The sequence below is a fragment of the Anolis carolinensis genome, chromosome 2, assembly GCF_035594765.1.
Source record: "Anolis carolinensis isolate JA03-04 chromosome 2, rAnoCar3.1.pri, whole genome shotgun sequence".
Taxonomy (NCBI): domain Eukaryota; kingdom Metazoa; phylum Chordata; class Lepidosauria; order Squamata; family Dactyloidae; genus Anolis; species Anolis carolinensis.
Genome location: NC_085842.1, coordinates 232,955,136 through 232,982,594, shown reverse-complemented (window position 1 = coordinate 232,982,594; position 27,459 = coordinate 232,955,136). Strand labels below are relative to the sequence as shown.

The following is a 27,459-nucleotide window of genomic DNA, read 5'->3' as shown; positions in this document are numbered from 1 at the left end:
GGTAGCTACACCAAGCATGCAATACCAATAAATGGTTTTTGTTTTTCTTTTATACTTTGTCATCACTTAAAATACCAACAGTTTAAATTTGCATAAATAAATATGATGCATTTCAAATCTTTCCACTTAGCAATATTTGATTTGGTGTGAGCATTAATGCTTAATAGAAGCATGGATTTATGCTAACTTTCTTTTCAGTTGTTTTTTTTTTATCTTCTGACTAGAGGGGGCAACCTTTGTAGCAAGACTCTAGTATATTTCCTGAGGCCTGCTCTAAATAACTTACATGTTTGTCTATCCAGAGTTAAGTGACATCCATCCAGCGTTAAAAGAAGTCTTGAGGCAGCTTTGGGGCTGTTTTCTATTAAAGTCATAGGGAGGAGGGAGCAGGTTTGTTTTCTGCTGCTCTGGAGACTAGGACACAGAACAACAGCTTCAAACTACAGGAGATTCCACCTGAACATTAGGAAGAACTTCCTAATTATGAGAGCTGTTCAGCAGTGGAACTCTGCCCCAGAGTATGGTGGAGGCTCCTTCTTTGGAGGCTTTTAAACAGAGACCATCTGTCGGGGATGCTTTGAATGCGATTTTCCTGCTTCTTGGCAGGGGGTTGGACTGGATGGCCCACGAGGTCTCTTCCAACTCTATGATTCTGTAATTCTAAAGGCAAAAGGAATTTTTCTTGCCATGGATCTATCCTGTTTCCCCAAAAATACGGCATCCCCTGAAAATAAGACCTAGTAGAGGTTTTGCTGAATTGCTAAATATAAGGCCTCCCCCAAAAGTAAGACCTAGCAAAGTTTTTGTTTGGAAGCCTGCCCGCCAAACAGAAAACCAGAGCATGCAGGATTGGTAAATGTATGTACCATAGAGTGTTGTACATGGAAATAATGGTAGTAACAAGAAATTCTTGATAGGATTCACGGTTTGTTTGGTTATGCTGCTTTGTGATGACATCTACTGTACAGTATATAATAAATGTTCATTTTTTGTTCAACAAAAAATGTGAATTCTTCTTCATGGAAAAATAAGACATCCCCTGAAAATAAGACTTAGTGCATCTTTGGGAGTAAAAATTAATATAAGACACTGTCTTATTTTTGGGAAACACGGTAGTAAACCCAAATTTGAGATCTATATTTTGGAGAGGGGGTGGGATATAAATTATTATTATTATTATTATTATTATTAATATTAATATATCGATGGCAGAAATATTAATCAATGGATTGTGCTCTGAATACATGGCACACATGCAACATTGCTCTTGATATGATCTCTCTTATTACGCTGTTGTGGCATAATGTGGTTTGTGCAATTTTAATATGTTAGGGCTGCAAATGTATACAGTGTACATCTCCCTATGTAGTAAAGTAAAAAAAAGTAAAGTTTTCCCCTGACAATAAGTCTAGTTGTGTCTGACTCTGGGGGTTGGTGCTCATCTCCATTTCTAAGCTGAAGAGCCGGCATTGTCTGTAGATACCTCCAAGGTCATGTGGCCGACATGACTGGATGGAGTGCTGTTACTTTTCCGCTGGAGTGGTACCTATTGATCTACTCACATTTGTATGTTTTTGAACTGCTAGGTTGGCAGAAGCTGGGCCTAACAGCGGGAGCTCCCCCCGCTTCCCGGATTTGAACCGCTGACCTTTTGGTCAGCAAGTTAAGCAGCTCAGTGGTTTAACCCACTGTGCCATCAGGGGGCCCATGTAGTAAAATACAGTCACCTAAAAATTCACACATTTGTAATACATATTCTGGTGTAATGGAGACTCATCCCTTTGGGGAGTATCCTTTTTTCATAAAAAATTATTGCTAAGATGCAATTAGATTGAAGAAGACCTAATTTGCAGGAAAAAAGCACTGTCTCTGTCATGATACAGAGAGCCTTCTGTATTGAGTGCTAGTTGCTGCGTTATAACATAGTGGTGGAAGCATTACAGGCTGCCAAAACATTATTGAATAGCTTTCATTCATCAGTCATTCCATTCATTGTCTGTCTTCAGTTGCTTGCAGTCTATTAGAAGAATTGACAATGAAGAAAAACTCTTAGTTCATCGATCTGATTGGGCTGGAGAGTCAGAGTTTAGTATGTACGATTTTTGATATTACTAAGAAGGAGGTTGCTTATAAGTTCGTTGTACAGTTACCTTAAATAGGTTGTTCGGGAAAAGCAGCAATTTTCATACTTGCCTTGACATGTTTTTGTAATCTTCTTCTTCCCTACCCCTTCCAGTTCTTGTTTGACTCATGAATTTCCTGTTCTTTACCTGTTCAACAGGGAAGTGTGTGCTCTCTTGACTTGGAAGTTTTAGTTCTAGATTCTCAGAAAATTCTGAAAATTTGCAGATAGTAGTATAACAAATACATATTAGTAGATAACATTCAGTTGGAATAGTTACTGAAAACCAATTATATTCATTTTTAATTAACTATGCCAGTGCTTATTAACAATATTAAAATTATCATGTGATATCATGGAATAAGGCAAGATAGACAATGGCCAATACTGGCAGAAGAGGTAAATCCCTTGAATGCCGTGCTACATTCACTGTTGGGAAAGTGTTTCCCCTAATTATAGGGAAAGAAGCTTAACGTTATTAGGACTTCAACTTGCATCTGATTGTTTACTCCCATTTGAGAAAATAGGAACATATTTCAGCCTCTGCCCTTTCTAAACAGGACATGGTTTATTTTAGGTCCATTTAATCAGTGTGCCATGTCAGCTCTATAAGATTTGCACCATGTGGTAAATTTTTAGCTACTGTTGATTATAGGTAATATATATCTTTAAGAAACAGGAATGAAAATTTATTTAAGGTTTCAACCATTATCTGTTGAGCTACTTAACATCTTGTTGAAAGCAGGGTTCATATCTATATATGATGCCTAACTCAATACTGTTTCTTGATGGAGGAAACTGTACTCACGTTTGTAATCCCTTTTCTTACTATTAAAATGTGTATTTCCTCAAGTGCAAAATGGAACAGATCAGGCTCTGCAAGTGAATACTCTTTGTATATTTTGTGTTGTTCATTGTACCACAAAACTGTAAGTGGAAGTCTTGATCCACAGATTTCCTTTTTGCTGATCCATTTTCTCCTGTAATAGTCTCTGTACATCATACATGGGATCTGTGATTGTACAGAGCTTTCAGATGAAACCTTTTCATGAGCTTATAGTTTCTCCCCAGAAGCCTGTGGCCTCCTGGCCTCTTCTTTAAAAACACATGTTTTAAAATGGAAAGTCCCTCTTTTTGACAAACATGATAAATGCCTATTGAGCTGTTGGTGGGACTAACATCAAAATTTAATCTTCTAGAATGTTCTGGCAGACTGATCTGTACAAATGTATATCCCAAATGTGTGAATGCACCAAAAACCATAAAAATAACATCAGTTACACAGGTAGCAACTTGCATTTATGTACTGTGCTTCTAATTTGTGTTACAGTGCAGTTTCATTTCACTTAAGCACTGCAAACATATGCTCTGTGTGCCAAGGAAAAAGAATATGCTGACTATATTTTACCTGTCTGTTGATTACTCATAGATGAGCAACTCCAGCATGGATATAATTAATTAAATAAAACATGTAAATGAGTGAGGTGCAATGCTCATAGTTTGGCTACAGCAGCTACTTCAACAGAGGACATCACATTTCACTTTTTCACACTTTACATTATGACTGTGTTCTTGGCAGCTAGAGTCGCTTCAGATAAATTGGAATGCCATGTGCTATTGTTATGCATGCACATCTACCTCTCAAATGCAATCCCTTCTTTGGTTCTTGGCTATTTTCCCTCTAAACTATTCTCATATTTACCCATATACAGTAGAGTCTCACTTATCCAACATAAACGGGCCGGCAGAACGTTGGATAAGTGAATATGTTAGATAATAAGGAAAGATTAAGGAGAAGCCTATTAAACATCAAATTAGGTTATGATTTTACAAATTAAGCACCAAACCATCATGTTATACAACAAATCTGGCAGAAAAAGTAGTTCAATACGCAGTAATGCTACATAGTAATTACTGTATTTACGAATTTTGCACCAAAATATCATGATATATTGGAAACATTGACTACAAAAATGTGTTGGATAATCCAGAACGTTGGATAAGCGAGTGTTGGATAAGTGAGACTCTACTGTAGTGGTAAGGGATTTGTTTGAAATGGTAACATCTTGCTATGTTGAGGCCTGTTCATTCCTGTATTATTTATTTCCAAGCTAGGGATTGAAAAAGTTTTTTTTTAATTTGTGAATGGCAGTACATTTCTAGTATGAGCTGATCTATGGAAATGTGTACTTTCTAACTCTGCATTGGACACATTTTCAGCTTTCCAGTACATTTATTAGGGGTTCAAAGAATGGAAATAATTGGATGAAGAATTATAAAATTGAAACTGAAACTAAATGATGCTATATTTAAGACCAGGCCTGCACAACTTGTGTACAGTAAGGGGCCACATTTAGATAGCTAACCCGCGTGTGGTCGCAAATAAGTTTTTGGCACCTCACTTTCCAAATAAGGTGCAATTAATGATTAATCAGGACTATTGTCATGTGCCTTCAAGCCGTTTTTTGTCAAGATTTATTCAAAGGGGATTTGGCTTTGTCTTCTGAGGCTGAAAGAGTGTGACTTGCCTAAAGTCACCCAGTGGGTTCAGAACCATAGAGATTCAAGGCACTACATCATGCTTTCTGAATTCTCATTTCCTTCCCTCCCTTTTTTGCTACCTATCATTCTCCCTTTCTTACTGTTTTTCCTTCCCTCTGTTTCATTCCTTTCTCCCCTCCTTCCCTCTTTTTCTCCCTCCCTTTCTTTTCCCTCCCTCCCCTCCCTCCTTCTTTCTCCCTTTCCTTTTTCCCCTCCCTCTCTTCCTTCCCTTACTGTACTTCCTTTCCTCCTTCCTGAGAGCAGGCAGGAGAGGGAAAACAGTAAGGACAGCAGCAAGCCTCAAAAACAGTATGGACTATGTTTAATGCATCTAATTGCACCTGAGTATGTAGGGTTTTTCCTGGAACTGTCCTCTTAAGTAATAGGTTGAAAATGGCTTTTTAAAATGCAACATTAAAATATGTGCCAGGTACCTCACAATATTAGAATACTATCATAACTGAACTTACAGAAAAGTCAGTGTAATAAGATTAGATCAAATTTCAGTTGAAAGACTTCTGTTGCTTTGTATTGAAATGAACTAGCAGTTGTCAGACTTTAAAACAGAACGAAGATGTTCTTGAAGTGAGATGGGAGCTTTTGAATTTCCTTGCTTTCTGTATGAATGAAGCAATACCTTTGCTATCTTGAAACTTTTCCCAATTTTGATTTGGTGTGTTCTTGTCTCTGCCACTTAGCTCTGATGACAAGAAGACCATGAATTGGAAACAACTTCCTAAGAAACCATGCAAAAACCTTCTCAGCACCTTAAAGAAACTGCATCCACAACTGGCTTTAGGTAAGGCATGGGAGAGGGTAAAAAGATGAGCTAAGCAAAAGAAGAAAATTACAATGTTGAGAAGACTTTGAAACTAAATTGTTTGCTTTCTCATAACTTAGTTTGAAAGCCCTTCGTTTGTAAAAACGGTTTATTGTGAAACAATAGGTGATTTGAGCACTTAAAAGTGCTCTCCTTGTAATTCCTCTTTTTTGTGCTGTTGCCCTCCTTCTTCAGTATAGAGGGTAGTATCAAATTAACTCATCTGCTGGCAGAACAGCTTCCATCAACAGAACAAGTCAGGCTCGATTTCCACTCCACATGTACCACCAAAATTGGCCTCAGATGTTTGGAAAACCTTTAGGAACAGATGAGGGCTGGAGACAGGACTAGGGGAACATCTCACTCTACAAGAAAGGTCTGCTTGCCCAATACTTAATGTCATCCAAAGCTAATCTGGTTCTGTGGAATCTATTATGAGGATCATGGTGGAGCCATGAGGACAGTTCCATCTTGTCTTTTTACATCAGCTGAGGCCCCTCCCACCATCTCCAACTGATGCTCGGGTGCCAGAGCTAAGAGGGAGCCATGAAGACAGTTCCATCTTGTCTTTTTTACATCAGCTGAGGCCCCTCCCACCATCTCCAACTGACGCTCGGGTGCCAGAGCTAAGAGGGAGCCATGAGGACAGTTCCATCTTGTCTTTTTACATCAGCTGAGGCCCCTCCCACCATCTCCAACTGACGCTCGGGTGCCAGAGCTAAGAGGGAGCCATGAGGACAGTTCCATCTTGTCTTTTTACATCAGCTGAGGCCCCTCCCACCATCTCCAACTGACGCTCGGGTGCCAGAGCTAAGAGGGAGCCATGAGGACAGTTCCATCTTGTCTTTTTACATCAGCTAGAGGCCCCTATCCGCAATAACATGCTATGCTAGTTTTATATCTGGAGCAGAATGAAGAAGGCGGGGCCGGGAAGACATCTTTCCACCATGTCTCCTGTATCAATTTAATGATATAATGAAATATAATAATATTATACTATACTAATATTATAATACATTGTATATACATGTAATATTAATAATAATATTATGATGTAATACAATGTAATAATAATTATAATTGACTATTATAATTGTATATTTATATTACATGCAATATTACTAATAATATTGCGATATAGTTGTATAATATAATATATTGTATGTATATATACTTGTAAACCGCCCTGAGTCCCCTTCGGGGTGAGAAGGGCGGTATATAAATGTCGCAAATAAATAAATAAATAAATAAATAGTGAAAAATGGAGGAATGAAAACCCTTTGTAAAGAAATACGATGATTTTATGTATCATTATTCTTTTGTTCATTATTTCCTTTCTTCCAAGATTCTCTAAGTGGGTTATGTTTTCTTGTTCCTCTCTGCTCACTTGAAAATCATAACAACCCTGTGGGACAGTGACATATATAGGATGAACTTATGACTGCCTATCCATTTTGTTGCAAAATCAATGGAGCACTTTTTCTTCTGTGGATCATTACCTGTTATCAATTTAATTACAAAATAAACTGAAAAACAGAGTGGGGAAAAGATCATGATGTTTTCAGGTTGAATTTCTCTTATGCAGATGGTAAAAAATGGCTTTAAAAAGGAAATTCACTTGCTATGAAATGAGGAAAGGCAGACACTTATTTTTGCTTTTAGCTTTTGATACTTTTGCAAGCTGCAATATCAATACCCAGACTGGCATAACAAACTAATTTCTTTCAGTTTTGCTGGGTATGCTGTTAAAGGATATTACAAAATAACGAGATGGGTGACACCTAATACTTAATACAGTCCATAGTCATAGGAACAAGAAAAAAAATAGATTTCAGTCTGTGTAAACCATAGTGTTCAGATTTTTCAAATATTACTTGAGAATCAACTTTATCAAAACTTTTCCTTGGATAATTACATTTTTGTGTGGCGGAGGTGTATTCAGCTTGTCTCCTTGTCCCCTTTCCACCAGTTCACAGAAAGGCCCAAGAGGGCTCTGCAGTCGAGATGACTCCTATAGAAGCAGACTTCTCTTGGCAGAAAAAGATGACACAATTTGAAATGGAAATCCAGGAAGCTTTTCTACGTTTCATGGCATCTATTTTAAAGGGCTACAGAATATTCCTTAAACCAATCACACAAGCACCTTCAAATAAAGCCACTGCTGCAGATTCCTTGTTTGACCTTCAAGGTAAGTCTGAGAGATCATTACATGAAATCTAATTAGTATGATTATCTTGCGACCCTGGAGAAGGATAGGAGTGGTAGCCTCCATGACAGTCCCCTCCGTTTGAAGGTCCTGCTATTTAATGCCAGATCCGTCAATGGTAAATCAGCTATCATCCAGGATTTGATCCTGGATGAAGCGGCGGATCTGGCTTGCATCACCGAGACCTGGTTGGATGAGCCCGGCGGGGTAAATCTCGCCCAGCTGTGTCCTCCAGGTTTCGGGGTGCAACAGCAGGCCAGAGCCGGGGGGCGGGGAGGTGGGGTTGCGGTGGTCTTTCGGCAGACAATCTCCCTGGTCAGGTGCGCCATCCCGCAATCTGCAGGTTTTGAGTGACGACCATGGGACTGTCCCAAGTTATATCTGGTCCCACTCATCAAGCTGGACACACACTTGACCTGGTTTTTGTTGCGGCAGATGGTGAGGTCGGAGTGGAAGAGCAAAATATTCTTCCGTTGTCATGGTCCGGTCACCACCTGATCAGTTTAAGACTCACTGTGACCTCAAACCTCCGCAGGGGTGGTGGACCCATTAAGATGGTCCGCCCCAGGAGACTGATGGATCCAGATGGATTCTTGAGGTCTCTTGGGGATCTTCCTGTCATGGAGGCTGACGATCCTGTCGATGCCTTGGTAGATCGCTACAATAGCGAGATGTCCAGGGCAATTGACATGATCGCCCCCGAACGTCCCATCTCATTGCGAAGAGTCACTTCGGCTCCCTGGTTCACGGAGGAGCTGGCAGTGATGAAGCGCTCGAGGAGGGGACTAGAGTGCCACTGGCGGAAAACTTGTAGCGTTTCTGACCGAGCACGGGCTAGAGCCGCTATTAGGGCCTACTCTGCGGCTTTGCGGGCAGCCAGGAAGACCTTCACGACTGCCCGCATAGCGTCTGCAACTAACAGACCATCGGAGTTGTTTCGGGTCGTCGGGGAGCTCCTTCACCCTCCTGAGGGGGGAGAGGCACCCGAAGACTCGGCAACTCGGTGCAGCGAGTTCGCGCACCACTTTGCAGACAAAGTCGCTCAGACTCGCTTCGACTTGGATGCTAGTTTTGTTGCAATGCCAAAAGAGGTAACTGAGGCACCTGTCTGTTTGAACTTGTGGGATTCGTTTCAGCTTGTTCGCCCGGATGACGTGGACAGGATCCTTGGGGCGGTGAGAGCGACCACTTGCTCTGCAGACCCTTGCCCCTCGTGGCTAATTAAATCGGCCAGAGGAGGGTTGGTAGAGTGGTTTGTGATGATAATTAATGCCTCTTTGGATCAAGGCAAATTTCCATCTGTCCTCAAACAGGCCATAGTGAGGCCTATATTGAAGAAGGCCTCCCTTGATTCGGCCATTCTAAACAACTACAGACCAATCTCGAACCTCCCTTTCTTGGGCAAGGTCCTGGAGCGGGTGGTTGCCTCGCAGCTCCAGTGTTTCCTGGATGACACCGATTTTCTGGACCCATCGCAGTCTGGCTTTAGACCTGGGCACAGTACTGAGACGGCTTTGGTCGCCTTGGTGGATGACCTCCGCAGGGAGCTGGACAGGGGGAGTGTGACCGTGCTGGTTCTCTTGGACATCTCAGCGGCTTTCGATACCATCGACCATGGTATCCTTCTGGGACGGCTCTCCGGGATGGGCCTTGGGGGCATGGCTCTGTCATGGCTTCAGTCCTTCCTGGAGGGCCGTTCCCAGTTGGTGAAGCTGGGGGACACCTGCTCGGACCCCTAGCCTTTGACCTGTGGGGTCCCGCAAGGTTCCATTCTGTCCCCCATGCTTTTTAACATCTACATGAAACCGCTGGGAGAGGTCATCCGGAGTTTTGGAGTTCGGTGCCATCTCTACGCAGATGACACTCAACTCTACTACTCCTTTCCACCGAACTCCAAGGAAGCCCCCCAGATACTGAACCAGTGCTTGGCAGCTGTGATGGGCTGGATGAGGGCGAATAAACTGAAGCTTAATCCCGACAAGACAGAGGTCCTCCAAGTCAGTCGTATGTCCGATCGGGGTATTGGGTGGCTACCTGTGCTTGACGGGGTCGCACTCCCCCTGAAGGCGCAGGTCCGCAGTTTGGGGGTCCTCCTGGACTCAGCAGTGACGCTTGATGCTCAGGTGTCGGCGGTGGCCGGGAGGGCCTTTGCACAATTAAAACTTGTGCGCCAACTGCGACCTTACCTCGTGAAGTCTGATCTGGCCACGGTGGTCCATGCCTTAGTTACCTCTAGACTGGACTATTGCAATGCACTCTACGTGGGGCTGCCCTTGAAGACGGCCCGGAAACTCCAACTAGTTCAACGTTCGGCAGCCTTGCTTCTAACTGGAGCAAATTATAGGGAGCGGTCAACCCTCCTGCTTAAGGAGCTCCACTGGCTGCCGTTCACCTTCCGGACCCAATTCAAGGTGCAAGTGATCACCTACAAAGCCCTGAACGGTTTGGGACCCTCCTACCTTAGTGATCGCCTCTCCCCCTACGAACCTGCACGATCTCTTCGTTCGTCGGGGGAGGTCCTCCTCTCGCTCCCACCTCCGTCACAAGCACGGTTGGTGGGGACGAGAGAGAGGGCCTTCTCCGTGGTGGCCCCCCGGCTCTGGAACTCGCTCCCCAGGGAAATCAGGCAAGCCCCCACCCTGGTAGCATTCAGAAAGAGCTTGAAAACCTGGCTCTTTACTCAAGCCTTTAGATAAAGATTGCTAATCCAGAAGCAATCTGTATCTGTGACCATTCTTGTACCGGTTTGCACCTTTTACCTTTGTCAACTCGATATAGACACAGGGTCTATTCCCATCCCAATTTGCACTTCCAGAATTTGCAGCACTTTATCAGTCACCTTGTGTTTACAATATTTATATGGTGCACCTTACCCAGTCTACTTTTACAATCTCTCAGTTTTAATCCATGTTTTTATTAGTTCTTGTTTTTTATTGGCTAATGTTTTATTTTATTTTATTTTTTTTATTTATTTATTTATTTATTTATTTATTGTGCAAGTTGTTGTCTATTGCTGTGTTTTATACTGCTACTGTTTTTATTCGGGCTTGGCCCCATGTAAGCCGCCCTGAGTCCCCTCCGGGGAGATAGAGGCGGGGTATAAAAATAAAGTTATTATTATTATTATTATTATTATTATTATTATTATTATTATGTTGTGCTTTTTGAAATGCCATTTAGTATTACATAGGAGCCGGGCATTCATTCAGCACTATTGCTCATATCTCTGTTGCACCTTATTTACCTTGTGTACTATTATGCCAAATATCAGTAGTTCGATAACTGAAGAAAAGTTGGGTTCGGAGTTGTAGTTGTAGTTTTACAAGGTCTTTAACTTTCCCTGTTGTGATTCCATAGCATTGAGCCGTGGCAATCTACAGCATAAATTCACTCGAAGTCTGTTTCCTCAGATGCATGTAATAAAGTGCATAGGAAGAGACCTAAATAATGTAAAATGACTAAAATATTTATTTAATACACTAACAGAAGATAATTCTATAATATTTTTCTTTGCAAATCCAATATCCTTTTCTAAGTGCCAAGTACTATTATTTTTAGAGTTTATTTAAAATGTTATTTTCTATTTGTTGGCTTGTGTATGGGGTACAAAGCTTTTAAGTGTGAATAGGTCTGGAAATTAAGAACCACAATAAAAATGGAATACAGATAAAAATTACGAGTGTTTTATGTGCAGCAAATATTTTAGCAGTTTCCTTCTGTGTTTTTAACCAGGATTTTTAAAAAGTAGAGACCGTGCATACACAAAATTCTATACAGGCTTAACAAGAACACAAATATTTAGCCGCTTCATAGAAGAATGCAGCTTTGTGAGTGACAAAGATACTGGCTTGGCATTTTTTGATGACTGTGTTGAAAAGGTAATGATTCTTTCTCCTTTCTAAGTAAATTTGCTAGTGTAAGACTGTAACTCTTACTGATCTGCAGCTTTTGATTTGGTCAAGTAAATACTTCCTAGGTGTCTCCTTATTTGATGTTGTACACCAGGGATATTCAAACTTTTAAAGCAGAGGTTCACGGTCCCTCAGACTATTGGGCACCCGGACGAATTCCTATGCACATTGCAGAAATCTTATTTCTAGTGGAAAAAAACAAGCAAGAACAATACAATATTTAAAATGAAGAACAATTTTAACCAACATAAAATTACTAGTATTTTAATGGGAATTGTAGGTCTACTTTTGGTTGATGAGATAGTCAAGTTAATTAGGATTACTGTTGTGTGCCTTTAAATCGTTTCAGATGTATGTTGACCTTAAGTCGAAAGTTTAGAGCGAGGGCCAGATAAATGACCTTGGAGTGCCACATTGGTCCATGAGCCTTACTTTATGGACTGTTGTAGAAGAATTAAATTCCATCTCCTAAAGCTGATCAGGTTGATTTCTTCAGTGAATGAATACAATATGTTGTTAGACCTTTTCAACTTGCATATGGGTGTTGTTCATTATAAATATAATAGCCCACTTTTTCAAAGCATATGTTGTAGAATAAATTGGACCCGAGTAACGGTAACTTGTATGTGGAATTTTCACTACCTTATTTGATGGTGTATCTACTGCAGACATTGGCTATTTGGTGTGATAGGGAACAAAAATCCAACTGGGAACCAGAAGAGGGAAATTCTGCAAACAGAAAATCAAAAAAGTGTGAACATGACAGTAAATAGTTCTGTGCAAAACATACAAAATGACAGAAGACTATAAGCAATACAATATATAGACATACCTCCATTAACAAAGCCAATGACAAGGAAGCTGCTTTTTACAGAACCATTTAAATATGAGCTCAGTTCCCTTTTTTATTTTCTTCTGCCTACCTGGAAGTTTATCAACTTTCAAGTGCTTATGTAGAAATATTCCATCAGGACTTTTGTCAAAAAAGGAAGATGGGAACCATATTAATTATGTACTAGTAAGTTGATTTTTACTAATTTTAAAAATGATTCTTATTTTATTTTGATGCCTTTTCTAGCTTTTTCCCGAGAAAGGATCAGAAAAAGGAGATAAGGTATGTATTTATTTCTGCTTCAGATATCTAAAGTGCCTGGTAGTTCAATCTGATATGGTAATAAAATGTATGTGAAAACCATGGAATATTTGATACGTGGTTCCTTACATCTGACAGTTGCAATTTTTATGAATTGCATACTTGCCTTGTATTGATCTTCCAGTTGTCTTCATGACAGGCTCAACACATGGTTGGCAAGTTGGTTGGTTGGCAGATGTGGCCATATATTTCTTCTTCCTACTGCTTCATGTAGTTTTAAGTTGCATCTGTTGAATTAATGCAGTTTGACACCACTTTAACTGCCATGTCTCAGTTAAAGTGAAACTACAGCTCCCAAGATCCAGCAACATTGAGCTATAGTAGTTAAAGTGGTTTCAGACTGTATTAATTCTACTGTGTAGATATACCCATAGTTGTAGGCTAAGGGACTGAACTGTTGTTTTTATTTAAATTTTCAGGTTGATGTTGACTCTGCAGAGGACACCCGGTTGATTGAGCTTGATGAATCACAAAAGAGCGAACACACAGTGTTTATAATGCCACCAGAGCCACCTCCTGAAGACGAACAAGAGAGGTTGCCAAAATACAGGTATATTCTAATCCAGGAGTGGGGAACTGTGGCAGGGGTGAGGACCACTTTTCGAATCAATTTTATTCACCTACATTTATTCCTCTTAGAAATATGATTGACAGTTTCACAAAAAAAACAGGCCCTCTTTCATGCTGAGGGAGTGGGGTTAAGAGGTCTAAGGCTGAATGTATTGTGCTGTGACAAATGGAAACCTGTCTTACAGACTTTTGGTTTTGTCTCTTTTCCAGCTATAAAACCTTCCCTAGGCTTGAGCTAAAGCTCTTTGACAGACCACGGGAGCTCAGGCTTTCATTCAGGAGGCACCCGGTTGGAGGCAACATTTTGAATAGTCCAGCACTCATGGCCAAGAGAACAAAACAGGTTTTTAAAAATGCCTTCTGTTTAAATATACATATTCAGACACATTATCTCTTTTAACCAGTTAACCTAAGGTTGCGGATTGTTTTTTTTTTCTGTTGATTGCAAGCTGCTCTAGGAGCCTTTTTGACTAAAGATCAAAAAGACTCCTAGAAGATCAGAATTATTTACAAGCCTTAACAGCCTTATCAGTTAGCATAACAGGAAGCCTGTATTATTTATAGTAAGTTAAATATCCAAGGCTAAGAATTAGGTCTTGAAGACTGACATGCATGAAAGCTGTACATCTTCCATGTTGCATATTGTTAAAGGAATGTGACATGCCAAATGATCACTGTTCATATTTCATGACCTTTTTGTGTTTTTGCAGGAGATAAAAGCAGCTCACAAATTAGCCGAGAAATACTACACAAGCCCTCCGCAGTGGGCGAAATGTCTTTTCAGCCATTGTTACAGTTTATGGTTTATTTGTCTCCCAGCCTATGTTAGAGTATCCCATCCAAAGGTCAAAGCTTTACAGCAAGCCTATGATATTCTTATCAAAATGAAGAAAACTGATGTAGAACCACTGGATGAAGTAAGTTCAATAGATACGGGTATATATTTAATCTGCACATCATATTTATGCTACTGCCTTCTTCTGAAAAAAATTCAGGCTTCTTCAACTTTCAGCTGAATTCTCCATAGGTTAGTTTTTGATCTGAACAAGGCAGACAAATAATACAGGCAGTCTCTGAGTTACAAACATCCGACTTACAAACAACTCATAGTTAAGAATAGGGCTGAGACAACATGGAGAAAATGTGTCTCAACTGAAGCTTTCTCAGCAATCCTTGTTTCCACAAGTCAAATCTTTCCAAATCTAATTATCACAGGGACAGAAAGCAAGTCGAAATCTTCTGAACATGGGCAAACAAAACACCACATGGGTGTCAACCCTTCCCTATGCTTTCTAAAGCATATATATAGGCTGGAGTAACACTTTAAAACGCACCTGTTCTGATTTCCAAGCAAATTCAACTTAAGAACAAACCTACAGAACCTACCTTGTTTATAACTTGGGGACTGTCTGTAGTGTCCTAAATAACCAAGCCAGAAAGTACTTTTGCAACTTAAAATAATACTTGTCCTTCAACCATCTGGTTTCTGGGTTAGATCTAAAAGCAGAAAACCATTTTGAATTTTCTAGGCATAGTTCATTTTCCCCCTCATATCTAGGTATTTTCAGCAAACATTAGTTATCTACCCCCATAAACATAAAGTTTGCCTAATTTCATTGTCAGGCAGTGTATCCAGAAATTTACTAAACCATCATGTAAATTTGGGTTCTATCCATTGTGAAGAAGAAAATTGATTCTCCCATATTTTTCTTTGATATTCGTCCCAGAAAAAGGATGAATAACCAGACAATAACTAAACATTTCTTAGGTTGAAAAAAGAATCCATAAAAGTAGCACTAGGAGCTCGGTTCAAAAAAGAGGAACCATTTAGAGTGCTCATCTTATATATTATCAGTAAATTTTAAAAACTTGTTCTGAAACTGTTTGTCTTCTCTTCCACTTGGACTGTAATGAGGAATTCAATAATCTTGGCTGTAATACATCATCAGGGGTTGAACTGGCTCCCTTTCATGCTGAGAGTTTTCCTTTTTGAAATGTGGCCTCACCCTGTTTTAAACAGAAAAATCAAAGTGTGTGTATAGAGATACAGACTCAATGTCATATCACACACACACACACACACACACACACACTATATATGTGTATATATCAGTATGTGTGTAGTTCATATTGTCAAATATGATAAATTGAGAGGTAATTGAATAGGGCTGTTGCTACTGAATCGGGTCTATTGAAGTAATTCTGCTCAAACCCGAAGCAAGGCACTGCAAATTCTTTTATTTATACTGTGCTTTTGAAATTGTTGTTTCAGAGTGTTTAAAAATATAGTCTGAAGAGAAAGTTTTACTTTTCTCTTTCAAACAAATATATCATCTTTCTGTCATCGTATAGTACATACATACTTTTTCTAACCTTCAGTTACTTATGCTGATGGGAGCATATATTTATCCTTTCCCATCTAAGCTAATTATAATATAAATATTGATAATGTCAAGAAAATCTCATGATAGAATAGCTTTAGGATCACCATGAGGCAAAAATGGCTGAAAGATGTAATTGTGCTTCAGGGAGATATCTTCAGAAAGTATTATGGTTGTCAAATATAATGGTAAAATGATCTCATCTGTGGTAGATTTGCTCTAATTCAGTGTGCTGCTCATGGTGATTCTTCACCCATTTGTGTGAACATCTTTTTTGCAATATGAAGTATCAACAACATTTGCTCCTTTTAGCTTTGGATTGTCCGCATTCCTGTGTAACAGTTGTTATTTTTCTCACTTCATGCATTTACTGTGATGGGTCTTAAGAACTCTGCTTTATCTACTATGAGTACTATCAAATCATCTTTATGTTAGTACCAATTAGAGCTGGTTGCTGTGTTATCCTTTGCAAAATGACTCTTGCTGTGGCCTCACTTCACTCCATACTAGTAATTACCTGTGATTTAGGCTACATCCCATCTCTCATGGTTGACGTAGTGCTGAACTCTGGAAGTCAGTGTCAAGGAGTCGTGTATGTGCCATAATGTTATATATCATGTTAGTAACACCATCAATGCTGGAAATGCAGGAATATGTCCAGGTGCTCCACAGCCCAGAGAGCTCCCAGATTATATTTACAGATTCTTCTGCATGTAATAAAAGACAAAAAACTTTTTCAGGGGTAAGCACTCCTGTATAGTGAAGAGCTATTAGTAGTACTGACATCTTCATTGCTTAATCCCAGAACACTTCCCAGATTGTGTATAGGATTCTGTACCTTTGCCCTACATGTTGCCATACTAGAGAAAACCCCTGAAAAACCCTGGAACCAGCATGTCTATCAATCTATATGCAGAGTTCTGAATGAAAAACATAGAGGGGACATGTTTACCCTTTCTTTTGCCTGAGTCATATGTGTGTATGTATTAGGGAAGGGGTATTTTTTATTTCTTTGGTTAAAGCAAAGAAAACCACATCCATTTGTTTGCTTTTGCCTTTCCTCACAAAACTTTCTTTAGTTGTAAAGGATATGTAGACAGCCAGCAAGAGACTGGGTGGCTTGAGAAGAGGGTGAGGTCAGGAAGGCACCTTACCTAGAATCCCATTGATCTTATAGTATCATAGATGCCATAGTTCTTTCTTTTACCCTAGGTAGTACAATATTTTTATTGCAGGAGATCATTGATTCAAATCAGAGGCTGCTTACCAAGAGAGGATGTTAAAACCATATTGTGATTTGCTGGCTGAGCTTCTCCCTCTACTGGTTGCTGAGGCATACACACAGACTCTTTTTCCATCTTCTTCAGGCATCCTCACTTCTGATGCATAAGTCACTTCATATCTACTTAATACATCCTTATTTTATCTTTATTAGGTTTGCTATAGAGTTGTAATGCTGCTCTGTGGCCTTTGGGGCCATCCTGTTCTGGCTGTGCGGGTTCTTTTTGAAATGAAAATTGCTGGCATACAACCAAATGCAATCACTTACGGTTACTACAACAAGGTAAGCAGGCAATGGAAAACAAATCAAGTAAATAGTATTATATCATAATGATTATTTCATGATGACCTTGGCTGATTCTTCCTTAAACTTGTTGTTTTTGTATGATGCCTGAGGCTAGGCTAGTGGCATGAAACGCAAGTGTTGAAAAACATTCCCATGGCCTACTAGAAAGTTCCATAGATTGTAAGGAGTTCAGGGTTGGGAAGCTGTTTTTAGGAAGTGCAATAATAATAATAATAATAATAATAATAATAATAATAATAATAATGCTTTATTTATATTCCGCCCTATCTCCCCGTGGGGACTCGAGTGGTTTACAAGTTGCAGCAAACATTCAATGCCATACAATACTAAACAAAAAACTAACTAACCAAAACCACCCAAATCATACCCAACATTCACATCAAAATAATAATCAAGAGAGCACCAAACATTAAATAATGACATAGCTAAGTTACATTTTCACAATTAAACATTAGTAACAGACTGGAGGATAAACATCGACAGAGATAAAACTTTAGCCAACATGGCCAGAGTGAGAAGCCATTTCCGTTCTATTTTTACTGAAACATTGATCTTCTATGCCTCCGCCTCTCAATATGCTTCAGTGCATAAGAAAGTTTACAATTATTTTTTAAAGAGAGTAAGGAGGGGGACATTTTGGTCTCTTTTGGGAGGGAGTTCCAGAGCGAGGGCCAACTACGGAGAAGACTCCCTCTCTCGTTCCCACCAGCCGTGCTTGGGACAGGGGTGAGACTGAGAACAGGGCCTCATCTGTTGATCGAAACACCAAGCAGGCTTGTGTGTGGAGATCCGGTTAGTCACACAGTCTGGGCCCAACCCATTTAGGGTTTTATAGGTACTGACCAGCACTTTGAATTTTGCCCGGAAGCAAACTGGCAGCAAGTGGAGCTGCCGCAGCATGGGAGTGGTTCTCTCCTTGTGTGGAGCCCCAGTTAGTAATCTAGCTGCAGATCTCTGGACCAGCTGGAGCTTCCAAACTATCTTCAAAGGCAGTCCCACGTAGAGCCCGTTGCAGTAATGGTTTTGGGAAGCAGTTGCATTTCTTAGTAAGATATCAAAATGTGGCTCATTTGAAGAAGGGTGGCACAGGGTATTTCAATAGGTATAAAATGAGTAAAAATATAAGAAGCAAGAACAGTAGTAGGACTTCTAAAATGTCCTTGAAAAGAACGGGTGTGGCTCAAACTTGCTTAGAATGCTGTGCCTCTGGCTTTCAGTTTCCACTTTCTTAGCAAGATATATGGGGACTTGCCAGCATTCTTCTTCTCAATAATCATTTATTGACTTTCCTCACTGTACAAGAAAGCCTGGTGGCCAACTTAATTTAGGGCCTTCCCAGTGAAGAGTTCACATAGTTTATTATTGCAAGACAGACCCCTTAAAGCGCCAGACCAGACTTTAGTAAAAGTAGAGTTTATTAATTCACAACAAAAAGAGCCCAAAAACAAACTCAAAAAGGCTCAAAACACTTAATCTTCAGTGTGAAGCACAGTATTTCCCACAGTTAAAGCAAAACCCAAACCCTGCTTCTTAGCAGGGGGTTGGACTGGATGGCCCATGTGGTCTCTTCCAACTCTACTATTCTATGATTCTATGATTCTATAACCCTGGAAAATAACCCGGATTTAACCAGAGTATAATCCAGATCAAACTCCCAACTTTGCAAAACAACGGAAAAAGCAGTTCAATTAACAGCAGGACGCCAGCAGGCAGGAAGAGACGAACAGCGGGGGACCGAAGACGTCTGGCGAAGGCAGTCAAACACAGTATCGTCGTCGTTGAATCCAATCCAGGCCAAAGCAGGAGAAGGCAACAAACACAAGAATCCAGTCCAGGTCATACACAGAGCCAAGGCGTAGAATGCAGCACGGCAGCTAATGCACAAGATCAACACAAGGCAGTCCAGAGAAAACCCCCACAGTTCCAACCCCCGTAGCCAAGAATAATCTGAATTAAACTTACGTCCACAGCAGTCTTCCCAAACAGCTCTCAAGGACACACGAATACCCATCAACACCTTACCGACTGCAAAGGGACCCCATTTCCCAACCCCACTTATATTCACAATTTCTCCTCAGAACTGGAATCAGCCAACACCCTGCTAGCAGCTGAAGCCTCTTGCCTCAATTCCTCCTAAGAACTGGAATCAGCCAACACCCTGCTAGCAGCTGAAGCCTCTTGCCTCAATTCCTCCTCAGAACTGGAATCAGACAACGCCTCACCAGACCTCCTTTCAACTGAAGCCCCTTGCTGATCCCTCCAATCTGTCAATCTTTTATCCAAACCCATAACTCCCCAAGATTCAGCCAGATCCCCACTGTGCCAACCCTCGAACATGTCGCTACTTGTGGGTTCTCTAAAGATGTCCTGGATCTCCCGCACCTTAGTCCAGTCCATTACCTCATCCTCATCCCATCCTCCTGATTCTCAACCCCATCCTCCTCCTCAACTGAGTCATTGTCAGTAGGGTCCGTAACTCTCCCCCGGATCCGCTTCCTTTGTCGCTCCTCTTCGGAGTCTTGCTCACGAGTAGTCTTTCTTCCCCTTCTAGTACTCTAGTAGTATCACTATTATTTATTATTTATTTACAGTATTTATATTCCGCCCTTCTCACCCCTAAGGGGACTCAGGGCGGATCACATTATAACACACATAGGGCAAATATTCAATGCCCATAAACACATCAAACAGAGACTGAGAGACACACGCAGAGGCAAGTTAACCTTCTTCTGAGGGGATGTTCGATTCTGGCCACGGGGGGAGCAGCTGCTTCATCATCCACACTGACGGCACTTCCTCATTCCAGGTCGTAAATTAGTTAATCTTGCCTCCCCACTTTATAAGTGGTACCTTATCTCCTACTTGATAGATGCAACTATCTTTCGGGTTGCTAGGTCAGCAACGAGCAGGGGCTATTTTTTATTTTTAATTGACGGGTGCTCACCCCGCCACGGGCTGGCCTCGAACTCATGACCTCATGGTCAGAGTGATTTAAGGCAGCTGCTCAACAGCTGCGCCACAGCCCGGCCCTACTCAAAGACTCCATCACAACATTTAATGTATTGCTTTTCTTGCTATTGTTAACTTGGGTTTTGAAAGCTCAATGTCTGATTGGCAGGTACCGTATATACTCGAGTATAAGCCAAGTATTTCAGCCTTTTTTAGGGCTGAGAAAGCCCCCCTCAGCTTATACTTGATTGAGAGTCCAGGCCAGCTTATATTCATGTCGGTAATCAGAGTTGGACAGTCTTGTCTTTTAAAACTCCTATTATTATCTTAAATTACAGTTTTATGTAAATATTCAAAATTATTTCACCTTCTGATGCTTCAATTAATGTAATTTTATTGGTATCTATTTTTATTTTTATTTTTGAAGTTTACAAGTAGCTGCTGTATTTCCCACCTGCGTCTTCTACTCGAGTCAGTAAGTTTTCCCAGTTTTTGTGGTAAAATTAGGTGCCTCATCTTATATTCGGGTCAGCTTATACTCGAGTATATACGGTAATTTCGAAGGGGTAGCAACATACAAAGAGAATTAACTCTTTCCCCCTTAACTGTGTGTAGGAGAGAAACAGAATGAGTCAGGCCAAATCTAGTCCATGATTTGGAGATTCCTCATTACTTTTATGGAAGTCTATGCATATAATATTTCTTGACTCATCCAGTTCAAGTTACAGTTCCTGTATGTGCAACATATAAGCATTCATAGGCTCATTTCAAAGAGGAAACCCATGTGCACAGTATTGACAGATTTGTATTGGCACTGGGGTTCCAGGGAGTGCGTGTTTGCTTATAAAATAGATCATTTTTATGTTTTGGAAAAAAAATGTGCTTAATAATTTCACTTTTCCAGGCAGTTTTGGAGAGCCCATGGCCTAGTAGTAACCGGAGTGGTATATTTCTCTGGACAAAGTTGCGGAATGTAGTTCTCAGCATGGCACAATTTAAGCAGCGTCTCAGAAAGTCTGCAGGCAGTTCACATGTTGCTTCAGCACCAGGTAATTCAATCAGATCTAGCTGCTATAGACAAATTTTCTATTTTCAAATCACCAATAATTTGCTATTTAAGAGTTTTCAAGTAGCATGGGGAAAAATGGTCAGCAATCCAATTTTAATTTTTGAAAGTGTACTACTACTGGATATTGAGAAAATAGTGCACAGAATTATCTTTTTCACTGCATGATGGTATTGTAAGCTTTGAGGACTGTCTTTTCAGCATTCACATTTTTGTAACCAAGGCTCTGTTGTTCATATCTTCAGCTCCTCAGATGGTGACAGGTGGAAGTGATGGGGACACGGTGAGCCATGGTAGTGTGGATAGTTCTAACGATGCTAACAGTGGGGAGCACACACTCTTCGTCAGAGACTTAGTCAGGCTTGATTCCATTGGTAATCACTCTAGCACAGGTACTAGATATGTTGAGTTTCACTAACTTTCACCTTTTCTCTAATATGTTGCTGGCTTTGTTTTCCTGAATACTGTTCTCTCTCTTTCAAGACTGTATATACACAATGATATGTTGGAAACTGTTATGAAGGAAAAGACAGTCATGTGAATATTAGTTTTCAGGTTTCAATTAATAACATTGTCAGGAATTAAGTGTATTTTTTTTTAAAAAAAACTCTTACTGTATGTGCATGTATTTATGTGTATTCAACCATAAATCTTTCACTGGCATCTTGTATGTATTGTGGTGGGCTGCAAGGGAGGAATAATTAATTAATAACAATATAAGCAGGAAGGTACAGAGGGAGATGGCAGATGGTTTGTGTTATTGTTTCGTAATAAATGTAGTTTTGTGTTGGCTTAGATTTTGCATCCTCTCACAACACAACAAATTGGTCTTTCAGGGCCAGTGGGTGGACGTAATGAAAATTCTTGTGTGGACATGTAGTTTATCTGATAAGAGTACAACACGCTGTTCAAATTAGAAGTTGGCAAGCAGCCTGTTGTTAGGAAATACATTATGCTATAACCCTGAATTATAATTGCTTCTTTGAGCTTGGCTAAGGGATAAGGTTGAAAATGACCAAGAGATAAGTATATTCTGAATACGGAATACATTGTTTTAAATGATGCCAGTAATCTGTTTTAAATAGAATCATGTATTCTGACATATATTAAGTGGCTGGAGATGGCAGTGAGTTTCGCATACTTTTTGGAATATTTTAAAAACATTTTGCTGTCATCTCACTCAGCCTTTCAAATGATATTGGTTATCAGAATTTATTTTCTTAAGACTAACTGAAACGCTCATATGCACATCTCCCTTGTGGCCTTAAATGTTTTCCTTCTTCTCCTTCTTTCCCTTTCTCTACTAAACTTTCTGACATCTTTTCTTTTTTTAAAGGTTGTAGTCTCCTGTGTAGATGGCTTGCTGTATTTGTCTAGTAGATGACTAAACATTCCTTCTCTGATCTTTGTTGCTCTGCTTCTTGCTCTGTGCTGTCTCTTGGTGCTGCATTTGTCCTTGGCTGTCATGGTGTGGGGTACAGACTTAAATGGTGCGAGGCCTTGGAGGCACATGTGCGTTAATTCTGCCTTTGAATGTTAACTACTCCAGGTAATCTCCTCCTTTATCAATGGATTTATTTGTTAATTTGATACATAAGGAGTGGGAGTTGTTATTTCAGTATTAACGTATAAATAATGGGCAGATACTTTTGACACATATAGAGGGCGTCCTTTGATTGGTTGACGTTGGTATCTTACGTTGCACCTGTTCAGACAAGCAAAAAGACAGATCTAGTTTGATGTTTAGCAGCTTGAACTAGTAAAGAGCTATGGTTCTTGGGTCTGACTGTCATTTTATGTATGTAGTGGGTTGAACAAAGGAAACCATAGTGGAGAATCTTTGAGTTTTCTTAAGCTCTGAAAACATTTGGGGGCCGTTAGATTTGGCTACAAGTGATATTCCTCCTTGTGCTGATCTTACAGGAAAAGCAGCAGCTCTGTGAGGAACTGAAGATAGTATATAGACAGTAATAGAGGAAACATCTGGAGTGAAGATCCAGCAGAAGTCATTCAGAAGTAGTATGAGCTTGTATGTCACATACAGTCAAGTAACTAACAGTTAAACATCTAATGTCTTTGAGAGAAGAAAAGGGTGCATATTCTCATTTGGTATATAAAATGGAAGTTTTATTCTCTGCCTTTTTCAGAGTCTATGCCATCCTACTAAAAATATTGTCTGTAAATCAGAGCTCCAAGATGCATTTTCACTACATTTTGCTGCTGTTCCTTCCCTGTCAAACTTTAGATACTTTCTGTGTGTTACCTCTATGTACTAGGCACTGGCAGTTTTGCTTTTGCTTTAAAGAAAAATATAAACTTGCAACATAAAATACATTTCCTATTTATAATTTGAAATATTACTTGTTGACAGTATAGTTTTTGGAAAACTGGCTAAATTACGCATCGCTTTCTGCAGGTGGTCAGTCTGACCAAGGCTATGGTTCTAAAGATGAACTTATAAAGGATGATGGAGATAGTGTTCATTCAACAGATGTACTTGTAAAGAAAGAGCTTGTCACTAAAGATGAAGATTTAACTGGAGGTAGATTACTTTTGAAGATTCTGTATTTTTAAATGTGTTTTAGTAAATATCAGTGAAGAACGTTGTGCTTTTTCCTATTTGTTGAAGGAATGTTGGGATAGATATAGTATGTATTCTGCACAGCCACCTTGTTAACTTCAGTACATAATATTATATACTACCGTATTTACTGGAGTCTAATGCACCATCAATTCTAATGTACTCCTCAATTTTCAAAACTCTGAAACCAAAAGTATTTGTTGCTGAATGTAATGTGCAGTAGCATAAAGTGTACTCTTTGTAATTTAGAGCACCAGAACTTCCAGCAATGGAAAAGAAAACCTTGGGATGCATCCATGCTATAAAATGAATCCATTTGGTTAAATGCTGTGGAATCCTGGGGGGGGGGGGGGGGTAGTTTGACAAGGTCTTAAGACTTCTCTGCCAAAAAATGCTGATGCCTCACCAAACTACAAATTCCAGGATCGCATAGTATTGAGCCATGACAATAAAATGAGACATGATGTCCTTCGAAGTGCTCCTGAAGCAGTTTTCCATTTTGTTTTGGCTAGGCACTAAGATTGCCGTATCACACGAATCTAATGTGCACCTTAATCTTGGCGGGGCAATTTAGTATTAGAGTATTAGATTTGAGTAAAATGGGGGGGGGGGGGATACATTCAAGTAAAATATCGAATAGCAAGTATCTAATTGTGCAATATGGCAAAGTTTGAGTCTAGTAAGATACAGCCAGAGAAAGGTGGGTGATTTCCGAGTTCTAGTAAACTATATTGGGGCACATAGAATCCACCCCACAATAATATTTACTGAGGTGGTGCGGAGGTAGTTTACTCAAATAAGAAAACCACACTGGAAGTCTCTCGGAAATATGATTCACTGTAAAACAAGAGTGGAACCTTTGCACACTTTGTTGATATGCAAAAAAAGTCAAAATTATGCCTGTATACAGTATACCTTCTTTTGACGATTGTACTGGTCAGAATTCAGTTCCTATTTCTGTAATGATCATGGTGGATGGTGTTATCTTTCTGTGTCTGTCTATGCCAGGCATTCTCAAATTGTGGTCCTCCAGCTGTTTGGGACTCCCAACTCCCAGAAGCCCTAGGCAGCTTGTTCAATAGTTAAGAATTCTGGGAGTCAGAAGCCCAAACAGCTGGAAGGCCAGAGTTTGAGGATGCCTGATCTATGGAAACAGACAAATACTTCTCCAATCTTATCGCATTCTCCCACAGCTACTGCATGCCCATGGAAAGAGGGTTCTACTCATTCCAGGCTCTGAGTCCTGGAATGAGTAAGATGGGAGGTGTAGCATAGATTCACCTGCTGAACCTTTGTCCTGTGGTCCAGGATTCAGAATCTTGGCCAGTGAGTGCAGCTGTATTGCAGGCATTTTGCAGCTTCAGCACCTGGATTTTAGACCACATTCCTCACTTTTTTGTACATACAGTCAGTCCTCCCCTTTTGCAGGGGTTAGGAGTGCAAGGCCTTCATGAAACTGGGAACACAGTGAATATATTGAGCCTTTCTCCAATAATATTTAACACACTTGCTGGCTCTAAGAGCTTGAGCTCCTGCTTTGTGTTCCCATGCCCACTTGGGACCTGCCTTGACTCAAAACAGCCCTTTCTTGTGTTCTTTCACACAATGGTGCTGAACAAAAAGAACCAAACCATGTTGTCCTTGAGTATCTCCTTCTTCCCCTGCTAACTGGACCATGGAGGTCACCACTGCTACAGTTCTGTACCTCTGTAGCCTATTTAGCAGGTCAGGAAGGTGGAGAGAGACGGACAAGAATGGGTTCCAGTTCTGCTGCTGCCCCACATTTTTAATGGAGACGTGTAAGCCTCATTGCATGTGCACAGTCTTTCTCAGTCTCACCAAACTTTTAGTTTCTATGTAAGACAGCAATAGAAGTGACACCAAATAATCCTCAAATAAGCAATTTTGCAAAAAGTGAAAGGCCAACTGCAAGCAATGCACAAATATATTTGGACGTTTGCATCAATTCAAAGATACTGATATGAGTCCCCTATTCCCCATCATTTTTTTTACATTTTTAAGAATTTGTATTGTCTTTATGATTTCATGGAAAGGTCGCTTAATCTAAATTGCATTTACAGATCTGGCAATGCATTTGCTATTTGAAATCAGCTTCCATCTCACTTGCACAGAAGTTAACGAATCCCACCTTGCTTTTTCTTTTGTAAAATTGAGTAATCCCACCTTGTCTTTTTTCTTGTAAAGAATTTTGTGGTCCAAGTGAGTCCCTTGAAAAGCAGCATCCTAATGCAGAGACTCATGGCCCAGTGGAAGTGCCACTGCACCCTTCAAGCAGCATTGTGAAGATTCCCTCTGGTATTTTTGACAGCACAGGCAGGAGGAGTAGTAGTGGTAAGTGGAGAATACACTTGGCTTAAGGTGGCTATAACACTGTGTACCAATATTATACAAGACAAAGTCTGCCTGAGAACTACAGGCAGTCCCGGAATTGCAGACATCCACCTTACATACGACTCCTAGTTAAGAACGGGTCTGAGACAAAAGGAAATGAGAGGCAATCTATCCCCTAGGAGGGACATTTCCTGTAGGAATTATCATGGGTAAAAATGTCTCCACTGAAGCTTTATCATCAACCCTTGTTTTCACAGTAACCCCAAATTTTCAGAATTCAATTATCCTTGAGACAGAAAGTGAAGTGAAATCTTCTGAACAGGGGCACAGGAAGCAAAAGAAACATTACCTTACAGTACTTTCAGCTACAAGAAAATAGCTGCCAGTATCCCACTCAGTACCCAATTTCTGACAAAACTGAAGTGGCCATTGATGGTGGTGGTAGTGGTGTGTGGGGAGGAGGAAGGGAGGGGTTGGTCATTATATGGTGCAACAGAATTCAGAACTATTCAGTAAATGTGAGTTGCAGTGGCATGAGAAGTCCGAGTGACTCTCTAAGTATTCCAGCAAAAGTTCTACTCTCTGCATGAATTGGTTGATGAAATGTCATGTAGTATTTTTGATCTAATGTTTTATTGAGCTGCAATAAATTTACTATGTTTTTGCAACATCATCAGCCATTGTACATAGCACAGTTGCATGCCTGTTTTTATTCACAAACATGGGGCCAGAAGAATCCTCTATGACAGTGGATGTTAAGTAACTACATATTTTAGCTATGTGGCAGATGTCCTGAGAAACTATTAACGAACTCTGAGGATGCATAACATGATGCTGACAAATGTACATCGGCACTCCATAGTTGATTTTCCAATGTACAGGGAAACTGATATGCTTTGGTCTTGATGTGCATCACCCTCAATGTGCATAGGTTAGTTTGCTGTTTCCCCTATCTGGTAATATGACATCAGCCCTTTGCTGGATATAGATGATACTGAACTGTCCAGTTCTGCTTCTCCCAAATGAAAATATCTTACAGTAACATAAGTCCACAGAAGGATTCTGGCCATTTTTGGACCACAGGTTTGTGTTTCCCTTAATTTCTTTTTCATGTCAGCAGTGACTTGAGAAACTGCAAGTTACTTCTGATGTGACAGAATAGACAAGGACGTTGCCCGGGGATGCCCGGATGTTTGATGTTTTACCATCCTGTGGGATG

At 40.2% G+C, this 27,459-nt stretch overlaps 1 protein-coding gene across 3 annotated transcripts in view; it reads left to right on the top strand.

The window, feature by feature from the left end:
* The window catches only part of dennd4c (DENN domain containing 4C), a 106,593-nt gene that overhangs the window by 57,273 nt on the left and 21,861 nt on the right, over positions 1-27,459 (top strand). For 2 of the 3 annotated variants that reach the window (XM_008103485.3, XM_062971882.1), the window contains 12 exons: positions 5,362-5,462; positions 7,453-7,671; positions 11,422-11,567; positions 12,679-12,714; positions 13,173-13,303; positions 13,534-13,666; positions 14,034-14,240; positions 17,140-17,268; positions 21,146-21,290; positions 21,553-21,699; positions 23,724-23,849; positions 26,094-26,240. In XM_008103485.3, coding sequence (XP_008101692.2) covers positions 5,362-5,462; positions 7,453-7,671; positions 11,422-11,567; positions 12,679-12,714; positions 13,173-13,303; positions 13,534-13,666; positions 14,034-14,240; positions 17,140-17,268; positions 21,146-21,290; positions 21,553-21,699; positions 23,724-23,849; positions 26,094-26,240 — 1,667 coding nt within the window. The remainder of the gene's footprint in view (positions 1-5,361; positions 5,463-7,452; positions 7,672-11,421; positions 11,568-12,678; positions 12,715-13,172; positions 13,304-13,533; positions 13,667-14,033; positions 14,241-17,139; positions 17,269-21,145; positions 21,291-21,552; positions 21,700-23,723; positions 23,850-26,093; positions 26,241-27,459) is intronic. The other variant, XM_008103486.3, reaches the window with a different exon arrangement.